This window comes from Pristiophorus japonicus, chromosome 17 (assembly GCF_044704955.1).
Source record: "Pristiophorus japonicus isolate sPriJap1 chromosome 17, sPriJap1.hap1, whole genome shotgun sequence".
Lineage (NCBI taxonomy): Eukaryota > Metazoa > Chordata > Chondrichthyes > Pristiophoridae > Pristiophorus > Pristiophorus japonicus.
Window position 1 is genome coordinate 74674946 of NC_091993.1, and position 13004 is coordinate 74687949.

The window sequence follows — 13004 nt, forward strand, 5'->3', positions numbered from 1 at the left end:
TCAACTCCGGCCAACATGTGCCCAGCTATTACTAAAGGCCATATCTGTGATGTGTCCCATTCAAATTTGTTGAGAGTTGAATGAAAGCAGACCTTGAACTGCTTAATAATATTGGTTGTAAAAACATTGATTAAAAATGTCACATATTGCATAAGCTTATACAAATGTGTCTAAATACTCAGATCGACTTGACAGCTGACTGTGTATTGGAGTGTAAGGTGCATAAATTGTGAAATAAGTTGGCCAGTAGCAAGTGCCAAGTTTGAAGTTTGAAACTTCCAACTAACAAAACGCGCTGGTGGAAGAATCACTAACAAATGAGAATTATTAACCTAGGCATAGGAATCTTGCAAACCTCCATTCATCTCCCTCAGACTCCAGCCAATCACTGTATTTGCCATTGTGGGTGCATATACATGTCTTATCACACTGAAGAACAGAACTGTGTTGCCCTTCTCACCATCAACACCACCCTCAGGAGAGAGAGAGAGAAAACCAGAAGTAAAAAAAAAAGTTCACAAACAAGAAGGAATTGAGGTGTAGATGCAACAGGATCTAATTGAATGGTGGAGCAGGCTCGAGGGGCTAAATGGCCGACTATTGTTCCCATTGTTCCTGTGTCAGATGTCCAGTCCCACTCTTCAATCACCCGGTTTATCTTCCATTTGCCTAAAGGATCCACATGTAAACCCATAATAATCTTTGCACAGAAAGATGGAGACTGCTGTTGGCTTCATTGTGATTATAGAATAAATTAAAAATCTGATGGTGTTTGTTTCAGCTGCCAGTCCTCAGTAGGTAGCACACTTTGTCATTTTCCTTTTGTAAATTTAAATAGTTTGCCACAAGAGGGTCATGAGACAGCAGTGTACAAAACATTTCAAAGACTTATGTGATAGCAGTGGCAAATGTGGCTGATGATCTATTGTGTGTGTTTTCTGTGGGCTTGTCTGCAGTCGTCCTCCTCTTTACAATTCCGTATGTGCATGATCTAGTGTCGCCATTATCTCATTGTCCTTCAAACTGTTCAGATGAATCGGCCTTATTCTGGCTTTTCAGAACATTTTTAATTAATATTTTTGTTGTGCTATAAAAAAAAACAAATGTTTCATAAGAAATGAAATTGTGTGAACAGAAAAGTTTATTCATATCAGTAATCCACTTAGATGGCCACAAAATTGTATCTAGGGGTGCATTTATACTACAGCTATGTTGTGGGTGCGAAGCAGTTTTACTTCTCACCGACGCTGTGCATACCCTGGGGTAGAAATTAAGATGCATTGCACTTATTTTTCGGTACTGGCATTAATCCCACTGCCTAATTTGTGGGGCTCATTTTTTCGACATCCCGGGAGAATGCCTAAAGCAGACGTTAGGCCTGTATTTGCAAATTAGGGGAAAAATGTTTTTGACCTTGAATTTCTCACCTGTAGCCTGCTAGCATCCCTCGTGGAACTTTCCCGAGGGTCATGCTGGCAAGGCAGGTGGGCCAGAATTGGATTCTCCCATGAGGCGAGCTCATCCTGAGTATGTCGATGAGGGCCACAGGTCAATTTCTATCCATCCTCGGGTCGCTTGTATTTCTCTTGCTTTGGGCATGCTGTGCCTCCGGAGTGCCGAGATGGGACCTGAAAATCCCGAGTCAGGCCCGTACTGACACCAGAATGAAGTGCAGTGAAATTCGCTGGCAGGGGGTGTCTCCCTCGCATTTTGTTTCAGAGTCAGTTCATCTTTCACACTTGACGTACACTCCAAACTCAGCGCTGGTGTGAAGCTTTACACCAGGGCCAAACGTACAGAATGCGTTGTAACAAAATACTATTTTGGGGGGGGAAGGGGAGACAATACAACAGTATGTTAGTGAAAGCTGTCCATTAACTTATACCCTGCTGGAAATCTGCAATAAACCCAGAAAATGCTGGAAATACTCAGCGGGTCAGGCCAGCACCTGTGGAGAGAGAAACAGAGTTAATGTTTCAGGTCGATGACCCTTCGTCAAAACTTATACCCTTGCAGTGTGTAGATCTGAAGAGGGGAGTGAGATTACTTTGTTTTGGAGAGTGTTATTGAGAAAGAGATTTTAAAGGAAGTAGTAAAAATTAATGAAGATTTGTTTTATCTTATTGCTGAAATGAGCACTTACTATAGTCTTGATGCAACGGGGAAAAGATTACAATGACATACTGTCAAACCAGTGGACTGTTATAACTTTCTTCCCTGTACCAATTTCGTTATTCCAGTGAACCCACCTGTAATGTTAGTCTAGGAAGCTTAAAATGTAGAAGAGCGAGAGAAGAGTTCTTTTTTTTCTTTCTATCTATCTATTGAACTAACTATCTCTCTATCTATATTCCTCTATTTTTCTTTCTCTCTTTCTCGCTCTCTCTCTCTATTTCTCTTTATTTCTTTTCTCTATTCCTTGTTATTTCTCCATTTCTCTTTCTCTCTTTCTCTTTAATTCTCTTTCTCTCTCTATTTATCTTTATTTCTCTATTTTGTTCCCTCTTTCCACCTCTATTTCTCTTTAATTCTCTTTCTCTCTCTATTTCTCTATGTAGTGACTATGGCGTTGCTGACAGTGAATTGGAGGATATGCTGTTTTGCCATTCGGGGTGTTATCAGCCAGGTGTGGTGATCAATGTGTTATAGGAATGGCATGCTGTTAATTATAGATAAATAAATAGACGGAGGGAGAAATTCGGGTCATTTGCGCTTCCCGTTTGTGACCAAGAGCGGCGCCGTTAGCGACTCTTGTTAAATTTGGTGGGAGTTTAGCGGCGGCAGTAACACGTAGTGCCACACTTGGCTGATCCAAAGATACTGATGTCATCACCATGGGCAGCACCCCGTTAATGCCCCGGACCCTAAATTGGGTTTCGCCCCTGAAGCTGCGCCAGGCGATGATAACGACACCTTCAGGGTGCGTGTACCGGGCGGCTGGCCACAAGCAGGGCCAAAGATAAAGGGGAGGTGGGTAGCTGTTTGTAAAAAAAAAAGGCTGGTTTTCTTGTGCCACTTGGGGTCCGTGCCGCGATCAGTCAGCCCGGCGCGCTGCTGGAGTACCGGGCAGATCGTGTGGCAGCCCCACACCCTGGTGGTCCAGGGAGACCCCTTTTTATTATGCAGAGTATTCAGCTTGGGCCCTTCCCTTTAACTTAGAGGCAGCGCTATGCGGCGCAGTGCGTAGCGTTGCTGAGCCGTGTGCCCCGCTCCCGTGGCGTCCCCCTACTGCTGCCCCCATAAAGGAAGTGGAGTGCATTTCGGGGGCGGTAATCCCAACTTCCCATGAGAGGCGAGACTTCTGTGCCTGGTGCAAGGTCTCGCGCCTCGCGAGTATTACTGCTCCTGAATTATTAGCCCATGTTTTTTGACCTAAACAAAGGCTGGGAAAAGTCTCTGTCTGCCACATCATCAAACTAATGTATATATTTAGATGCCAAGTGCATCAAGCTTTCATGCATCTCATTTAATTGCTTTTTAAACAATGTGGTGTGTATCGAGTGATATTTAGTGCACTGGTGCTGAAAATAGCAACCATGCATTTTACACACTTGGTGCGATAGTGTAAACTGGCTGATCGCTAATCATCAGCCTGTTCTACATCACTCCCGATTTTCATGTCCAAAGTCAAAATGACCCCCAACAAGTTTAAAAAAGGATAAAAATAAACTAGAAGTCCCTGAGCAATGACCAAGCAGCAGTGTGGCTACTGGCTCTGCCCATGGTTTGGAGTCCAGGCATTGACTCCTACTCCAATCGACTGTCAGAGCGCTCGGAAGGCCATTTGTGAATCCTGCTTCTGATGAGAGAAAGAAAGGCTTGCATTGATATAGCACCTGTCATGACTTCCGGACGTCTCAAAGTGCTTTATAGTCAATTAGGTACTTTTTGAAATGTAGTCACTATTGTAATGCAGGAAACGTGGCTGCCAATGTGCGCACAGCAAGGTCCCACAAACAGCAATGTGATAATGACCAGATTATCTGTTTTAGTGATGTTGGTTGAGGAATATATATTGGTCAGGACACCGTGGATAGTTGCCCTGCTCTTCTTCGAAATAGTGCCATGGGATCTTTTACATCCACCCGAGAGAGCAGACGGAGCTTGGTTTTAATGTTCAATCAAAAAGACAGCATCTCTGACAGTACAGCACTCCCTCAGTAATGCACTGGAGAGTCAGCCTAGAGTTTTATGCCCATTACTTTGTAACTGGTCATCTTAGTTTTGGAAACATAGAAACATAGAAAATAGGTGCAGGAGTAGGCCATTTGGCCCTTCGAGCCTGCACCACCATTCAATATGATCATGGCTAATCATGCAACTTCAGTACCCCATTCCTGCTTTCTCGCAATACCCCTTGATCCCTTTAGCCATAAAGGTCACATCTAACTCCCTTTTGAATATATCTAACAAACTGACCTCAACAAGTTTCTGTGGTAGAGAATTCCACAGGTTCACAATTCTCTGTGACCATGTTCAGAAATCTTGGATAAATCTTCTCCACCAGAGAGACTGGCCCTGTGTGTAAATAAAGAGAATGATAAACAAAATTTAAATAAAACAAGGTAAGATTGTGATGAGTTCAAATCCAGGCCTCGTACACAGTACACTCCAGGTAAAGGCTGGCCAGTTGCACCTCTCTGGTAATATATGGTTTGCACATGTTTTGCTAGCTCTATATACAGTCCATGCTGAGCAATCACTATTTAAAAGGGGGGCATTCATACTGTACCTGTTATTTATACTGAAAACTGAATGACTCTATGTATCAAGAAAAACAAGTAAAGCCTAAGACAAGGACAAAGTGATGGACAAGGTGATGAAGAAGCCAGTGTTCATTTGCATAGTAAAGGAAGGCACAAAAAACCTCCCGGAAATAGTGGAAAACCAAAGGGTCTAGCAAGAATGAGGAACTGAAAGAAATTAGTATTGGTAAAAAATTAGTACTGGAGAACTTAAAGGGACTGAAAGCCAATAAATCCCCTGGACCTGATGGCTTACATCCTAGGGTTTTGAAAGAGGTAGCTATAGAGATGGTGGATGCATTGGTTATCATCTTCCAAAATTCAATAGATTCTAGAACGGTTCCTGCAGATTGGAAGGTAGCTAATGTAACCTGGCTATTTAAGAAAAGGAGAGAGAAAACAGGGAATGACAGATGAGTTAGCCTGACAGCAGTCGCAGGGAAAATGCTAGAATCTATTATTAAGGATGTGGTAACAGGGCCCTTAGAAAATAGTAATAGAATTAATAGGGCAGAGTCAACATGGATTTATGAAAGGGAAATCATGTTTGACAAATCTGTTAGAGTTTTTTGAGGTTGTATCTAGTAGAATAGATAAGGGATGTGGATGTGGTGTATTTGGATTTTCAGAAGGCATTCGATAAGGTGCCACACAGAGGTTATTAAACAAAATTAGTGCTCATGGGATTGGGGGTAATATACTAGCATGGATTGAGGATTGGTTAACCGACAGAAAACAGAGAGTAGAAATAAACGGGTCATTTTCAAGTTGCAAGCTGTAACTAGTGGGGTGCCGCAAGGATCGGTGCTTGGGCCCCAGCTATTCACAATCTATATCAATGATTTGGATGAGGGGACCAAATATATTGGGGGCGAAATTCAGGTGCACCAGAAAGGTGGCACACATATGAGTTTTTAACTGGTACACCGCTGGAACTCTTGGTGCGGTGAGTAGATTCATTTTCAGGACTTTGAATTTTTTCAAAGTCTTGCAGGAAATGGATCATTAGGGGGCGGGTCTTAGACTCAAAGCCAGGCTGACTGGCTGAAAATGGGTCGGTTGGGCCATCCACCGCTATCAATCAACGTTGTGACGTCACAGCGCGTGTGCATCACCACGGTCTCGCCCCTACGTTAAAGGGGATAGAAGCGACCATTTTTTAACATTGGCCACCAGGGTGGGTTTCGGCCGGGCCAGTGGCCTGGCACCCGTTTGCGGCTCTGCCGAACCCGGGGGTAGTATTTTGCCGGCTGATCAACAAGTCAGCCGGCAAAAATTCTTCCATTTGGCCGCAGCAGTGGGTCCTCCCCTTTAAGGGCGGACACGCTGCCGGGCCGCATACAGTGCGGAGATGGTGCACTGGCAGAAAATCCTGCCGTGGGCACTGCGCGTTGGGGGATCGAGGGATTCAGCTGGAAATGGCTGGTAAGTACTTTTTTATTGCTTTAAATTGGCAGTGCAACTATTCCGGCAGAATGGGGTCCAGGCTGAAAAATCCCTGACCTGAATTTAGGTCGGGTCAGCCTGTTGACCCCAAAGCGGCAGCCATTCAATTTTTAGGAATGGCCGCCGCAAACAGGCATTAATGGGTCTCCTTGAGACCCTGAGTTTCAGCCAAAATATATCCAAGTGTGCTGATGATACAAAGCTAAGTGGGAATGTAAGTTGTGAGGAGGATGCAAAGAGGCTTTAAGGGGATATAGACAGGCTGAGTGAGTGGGCAAGAACATGGCAAATGGGATATAATAATGTGGAGAAATGTGAAATTATACACTTTGGTAGGAAAAATAGAAAAGCAGAGTATTTTTTAAATGGTGAGAGATTGGAAAATGTTGGTGTTCAGAGGGACCTGGGTGACCTTGTACACGAATCACTGAAAGTTAACATGCAGGTACAGCAAGCAAATGAAAATGAAAAAAAAAAGCAAATGGTATGTTGGTCTTTATTACAAGAGGATTTGAGTGTAAGAGTAAAGACATCTTATTGCAATTATATAGGGCTCTGGTGAGATCACACCTGGAGTATTCAGTTTTGGTCTCCTTATCTAAGGAAGGATATATTTGCCATAGAGGTAATGCAACGAAGGTTCATCAGACTGATTCCTGGGATGTGGGTATTGTCCTGAAGAGAGAATGAGTGGACTAGGCCTGTATTCTCTCGAATTTAGAAGAATGAGAGATGATCTCATTGAAACATACAAAATTCTTACAGCGCTTGGCAGGGTAGATGCAGGGAGGATGTTTCCCCTGCGTGCAGTGTCTAGAACCAGGGGTCACAGTCTCAGAATAAGGGGTCGGCCATAATGGACTGAGATGAGGAGAAACTTCTTCACTCAGAGGTTGGTAACTCTTCAGAATTTTCTACCCCAGAGAGCTGTGGAGGCTCAATCTTTGAGTATATTCAAGACAGAGATCAATAGAATTTTGGATATTAGGGGAATCAAGGGATATGGGGATAGTACAGGAAAGTGGAGTTGAAGTAGAAGATCAGCCATGACCTCATTGAATGGCGGAGTAGGTTCGAGGGGCTGAATGGCCCACACCTGCTCCTAATTCATCTGTTATGTTCTAACACAACAACTTTTTAAAATATAGCGCCTTTAACGTAGTAAAACGTCCCAAGACGCTTCACAGCTGTGTTGCAAGACAAACAGACAAATTTGAAACCGAGCCACATAAGAAGAAATTGCGGCAGATGACCGAAACCTCGGTTAAAGAGGTAGATTTTAAGGAGCGTCAGTGTAAAAATGGTGTGCCATTCTCCTGTGCCGCAGGTACCCGGACCATTTCTTACATGGGATGCACTGTTGTTTATTTAAACGTTGACAAGTAGAAAGAAATCAATCTGAGATTTTATCTAACTTTGCACTCAAAATCTGATTTGCTCACTTTTATTGGTTCAATGGAAAAGTGGAACTGCACATGTGGTTCATGTTGTGACAGAGTGGGACTATTGGCAGTGAGTTGGCTGGCATTAGGCTCAGGGTCATCGGCCCAGCCATTCGCCGCAAGTTGCAGAGTGTAAACTATTTCTTGCGGGTTATTGAAAGATAAAGTTCAGGATTTTCTCACAGCTGTTTCTTCTTTCTCTCCCTCTGCCCTCTGTCTGTGTGTCGCTCTCTTGTCACTCGCACCTCCTCTCCGTTTTGTTTGCAGATATCTCGGTCAGCTTGCTTGCGGTGATACTGATTTTCTGCGGACTGGCCCTGCTGGCCGTCTTTCTCTGTGTATTCTGGAAGCTGTGCTGGGTACCCTGGAAGAACAAGGTTCTCTCGAACACCTCCGTACCTGGGGACACGGTCAACGTTGCCGGCACCGGCACTGACTGCAGCAAGGAGATGACGGACAAACCCAAGGAATCCACCTCCATGAGCTTCCTGGAAGCAGCCATGAAGATCAGCCACACGTCTCCAGATATCCCAGCAGACGTCCAGTTGTCCATGAGGGACCATATCCTGCGCCACACACGGATACAGAGACAGACGACAGAGCCTGCCTCCTCCTCCAGGTCAGTGTCTCAACTTTGGTTGTAGCGTGCGCAAGTGAGTGCTGCCTTGCCTGGATTTAAACTAATCTCTGTTTAACTAGAGTTCCAGTTAACTTTAAACTGCTGGTTATGTGTTTAAAAGGGAAGTAAAGTCTCAGGGGAAGTGCCCATTCTTCTCTCTTGGGATGCAGCAACACAAATTTAGTCGAGTGCAGCTGAAGTCAATGAACTGAGATGGTCTGTATACCTCACCATTGGTGATATTATAGAGCAGTTAAGCTGTGAGGGGGAGACTGGCAGAGTCTCGAGGCCAGGTAATGACTGGATTCTTCTTTATTTAATTGGTCACAGTTTGTTTTACTTTGAATTTTTTGAATACAGAAAGAAATAAATAATTTGAGTAACATATACTCCCCTTAAACTACCTCCTGTCAATATTACTGTCTCACATTTAGTGTGCGAGGAGGGATACGTAAGCTCTGAGGATATAAAGAACTCCATAGGGGAATAAAAAATGAACAGGTGTGGTAAATTAAAAGCAATCCTGAGTGTGTGTATATTCACACAACATGACAATCCTGTATATAGAAATATAGAAACATAGAAAATAGGTGCAGGAGTAGGCCATTCGGCACTTCGAGCCTGCACCGCCATTCAATAAGATCATGGCTGTTCATTCCCTCAGTACGCCTTTCCTGCTTTCGCTCCATACCCCTTGATCCCTTTAGCCATAAGGGCCATATCTAAATCCCTCTTGAATACATCCAATGAACTGGCATCAACAACTCTCTGCGGTCGGGAATTCCACAGGTTAACAACTCTCGGAGTGAAGAAGTTTCTCCTCATCTCAGTCCTATGTGTACAATGTGACAATCTTGTGTATATTTACACAACGTGACAATCCTGTAGATGTGCATATTTACAATTCTGTATATGTGTACAATGTGACAACCAAACACAAGCTTGTTGGAAATGGGGACTATAGGTGACTCTGCCAGATCTACCCTCACACAATTTATCGTTGCCCAGATTTAAGCGTGATGTACTTTCCAGGAAAATAATTTGCCTGCTGGAGAGGCACTGTTCACTTTTGTTTTCTTTAAAGACACACAATGAAGAAAATAAACAAAATACAGGCATGTTAAAATATTTCATACATGCTGTGGTTAGCAGATTATTATCTTTAAAGACTAATGTCCCAATCTTTAACTTTTCTTCTTCAGAAATGGTTAAAAGGTGAGATCTTGGGTAACCATTTTTCACCTTCTGCTACCTCATGCTCTTTTTTTTAAAAGAGGTATTAATTCGAGACCATTCTTGCTTAATCACTGGCCAGTCGATTAATCTACTAAACCATCTGCTTCAACAGTGCCACCTATGGGCACAGTATGGAACAGGAACTAGTGTTTGATGTTTTGGAGATTGAACTCACTGTCCCCAGTTTGAACCATCTCATTCTGAAGTCAGGTCAGTTGTATGGCTATCAGTTAACGGATTAATTCTTCTTCCATATCTCTTTCCCACTGAACCAGCAAAGGGTGTGGAAACATGTGGGGCGGGAGATTTTAACCCCCAAAATGGGTTGGGATTGGGTGGGAGGTTAAAGCGTTAAAAAAATGAATCCCGACCCCAACCTGCCTCCATCCAAGCTTCTTATGGTTTTAACGGAGGCGGGATAGGGGGCAGCCAGCCAACCCACTCCCAGGAGGTGGATCCTCATTTAAATATTATAATGAGGCTCTGTGCCTCATGGTGATCTGCCATTATAAATTTTACGTTGGTGGACTGGGTTTCCCTGGTCTCGGGGAAGCTACCAGCTAAAGGGAGGTGAGGATGGCTGAATCCAGTGTCTCTGTCTCACTCATCCATTTGCCACCCCTCTCACCCCCCAGATGGGATACTCCACCGACCCTTCCAATTTCCCCTCATAGTCTCTGACTCCCCACCTCGAGGCCTCCGATCTTCCCCCCACGGACCCGAAACCACTGAGGAGTCTGGTCTGCATCCCAACATTCTCCCGAGGCCACTGACACCCCCCCTCTCCCCGTGAGATCTCTAGATCTCTGAACCCCCAACAGCTCTCTGACTCTCCCCCCTTGCTCACGAGGCCTCCAATCTCTGATGCCCCTAAGGCCTTTGATCCTTGGCCCCCAGTCCCCAATTCCCATCTAGTTCCCAACCCCCACCTCAGCCTCCAATCTTCCCCCCCCCCCGTCTCGCCCCCCCCTCCCCCACCCTGCCCCAATCCTCCTCCAGCAACCCCCCTCCGGCCCCGATCTTCCTCCGGCATCTGACAGCCCCCAACCCAATCCCTCCCTCCCTCCCTCCTCTCTGCAGCCTATTGCTGTAGTCCTACCCGCCCACAGCCAGCCAGCCTCTCCATCTGACTGGACACAGAGATTGAAGGTTTTAATCAGGCCCTGTTGTTAAATTTGGCAAGACCTGTAGGTAATCCGTTCTCCCGTGTTTCCCGACCGCTTTCAAGTCTCCTCCCCCACCACTCCCTATCCGCCTCCAAATTAAAATTCCGGCCTTAGTGTCCATTCCTTACCCTAATTGACCAGGAGACAGTCATACATTTGCTTGGTTACTCGAATCAAATGCCTGACACCCGGAAAATTGGACTACATAGAAACACCAGAAGAGCCCACTAACAGGTTTAAGTTTAAAAAACTTCACGGCGTATTAGCAAGTTTGTCCAGTAAGAAGCTAACTCATCCAGTCCAGGAAGGTCCTAGAGTAGGCCCTTGATCTGTGCTAACACAGGTGATCGCAGCTGCGGCCTGTGACAATGAGGAGTAAATGGGCTCGGGGCTTCCACTCCTGATTGTTACCGAGTGAACGGTGCTGAAAGTTGGATAAGGGCAGAGTTGTACTTGACTGTGATGCCTTCCCAATGATCAAGTAACCTGTCGGCACTCACACATCAATAAGGCCCTCTTAAGTGAAGTATTGGAGGATGATTGGCACTCGTGGGACTGAAGTCCAATGTGGAAGAGAGCAGGTAAAGAGGAAAAAAAGGGTAGATTTTAACTCTTGGGCAGCCAGCCGCCCAAATCCTGGCACCAGGAGGCTCAGTCTATTTAGAAGGTCAGGGCCCATTGCAATGTGCGATATCGAGTGGCCAGACCCCAAAGGAGTAGGGTGGGGGTGGGGACTGATTCCGGAGGGAGGGAGGCGCAGGGGGACAGCGACCCGCATTATTCTGCTCCTCACAACAATAATTTTTGATTTGTCTTTTTGGAGCCTCTTCCTCTCTATCAACCGGTTCACATTGATGGAGAGTGCAAGGCACACACTCTGCCCAGTTGTCCCTCGAAATTACACCGGGGTCCTATGTACATCACTTGCATGCAGTAATGAGGCCCCCGTTGTTTCAGGCAAGTGCTTGGGCCGCCCAGCAGGATGCCCGGTTAATATGGCGGATGCGCCAAGACGGGGCGGTAAGTTTGCCACAGCGATTGTAACTCCACTATCGGTCCGTTGCTCCAGGCTGGTCGAATTAAAACCGGCTATAAAATTAGTGAGGGAAAAGAAACGATTTCAGTGCAAAGTTTTTTTTTGAAGCCAACTACTCTTGAATTCAGCCGTACTGCAACAAAAAGACAACCTTGTACAACATGGTCTAAGATGCAGAGCGTTATGTTCAGAATAAATCCACAGGACTATATTGCAAGCTCAAACTGTTGTGACCTTGGTCTCTTTATTTCAGATTTTAGAGTGAGGAAGCAGCCATGTGAGTCACCTTTTATACCTGTTTGCCCCAGGGTGCACAGGTGACCCGTCGGTCTCCCACAGGTGTGCTCCCTGGTGGAAAATCTTATATTTGGGTAAGGTCTATATACATACATAACACAGAGCAGGGACCAAACCTGTAATAACAGTCTTGGCACCTGAGTGATCTGGTGCCACGCTACCACCCCGGGAGCGCCCCTCGAAGGAAGCAGAGCATTGGAGACTGTGCTCCATTTCCTTTGAGGGGCGCACGGCCCAATTCTGCATTGGGGCGGAACTTCCAGGCCAGGCACAGGAAGTCCCGCCCCCTGGAAGGTTACCACCCCTGTTAGCGTGAATGTTTTCTCAGAAGAATCACTCAACACTCAAAGTCGGTTCCAACGCCAATGCGGCCTTTATTAACGCTTAGCGGGGAGGAAGTCACCGGACTGGATCCTGGCTTCTCTCCCCAGAACAAAGGGTTACATGGATTTTTATATGTTTCACAACATTTTACTACAGTTACTCAGCCCATCACGGCTGGACACAATCCAATCAAAACAATTATAGATTACATATAGGTTCTTTTAACCCAATAGAATTCCCCTGGTGCCTCAGGAACTACATGTTCGGTTATTGTCAGCTCGGGCTGATTGATGACCTTGTTACAGGAGATAGGTTCTCTCCCTATCTCTTTCTTCTTGGGAAAATAATTAGTTTATGACCTGGTTTACAGGAGATGGGTTCTCTCCTTATCTCTTTCTTCCTGAGGAATTAATTGGTTTATTATTCTTATCCTGCATCCAAGGCATTCCTGGTAGTGGGCCTCACAGGGTTATTGCTCAGTCAATAGTTCACAGCTTGACTACCTGATTTCCCATCATGCCTGGGCAGCCATTTTATGTGTGGCCACTTTAAACTTATATGAGTTTAGATATATTTAGCAGGTGCCTACTTCCTACAACAGTCCCCATTCAGGCAACTTCTAGCCCAATGAGTCTAAACTGTGGTAACAAATCTCTCGTAGTTCCCTTGTCTTGTGCCCCACAACCCAACATA

General features: G+C 45.2%; 1 protein-coding gene across 1 annotated transcript in view; it reads left to right on the top strand.

Moving 5' to 3' along the window:
* Nucleotides 1-13004, top strand: part of LOC139227999 (synaptotagmin-6-like) — a 193588-nt gene that overhangs the window by 14320 nt on the left and 166264 nt on the right. The window contains exons 2-3 of the mRNA XM_070859150.1: nucleotides 7340-7518; nucleotides 7901-8252. Of these exons, the coding sequence (XP_070715251.1) occupies nucleotides 7340-7518; nucleotides 7901-8252 (531 nt within the window). The remainder of the gene's footprint in view (nucleotides 1-7339; nucleotides 7519-7900; nucleotides 8253-13004) is intronic.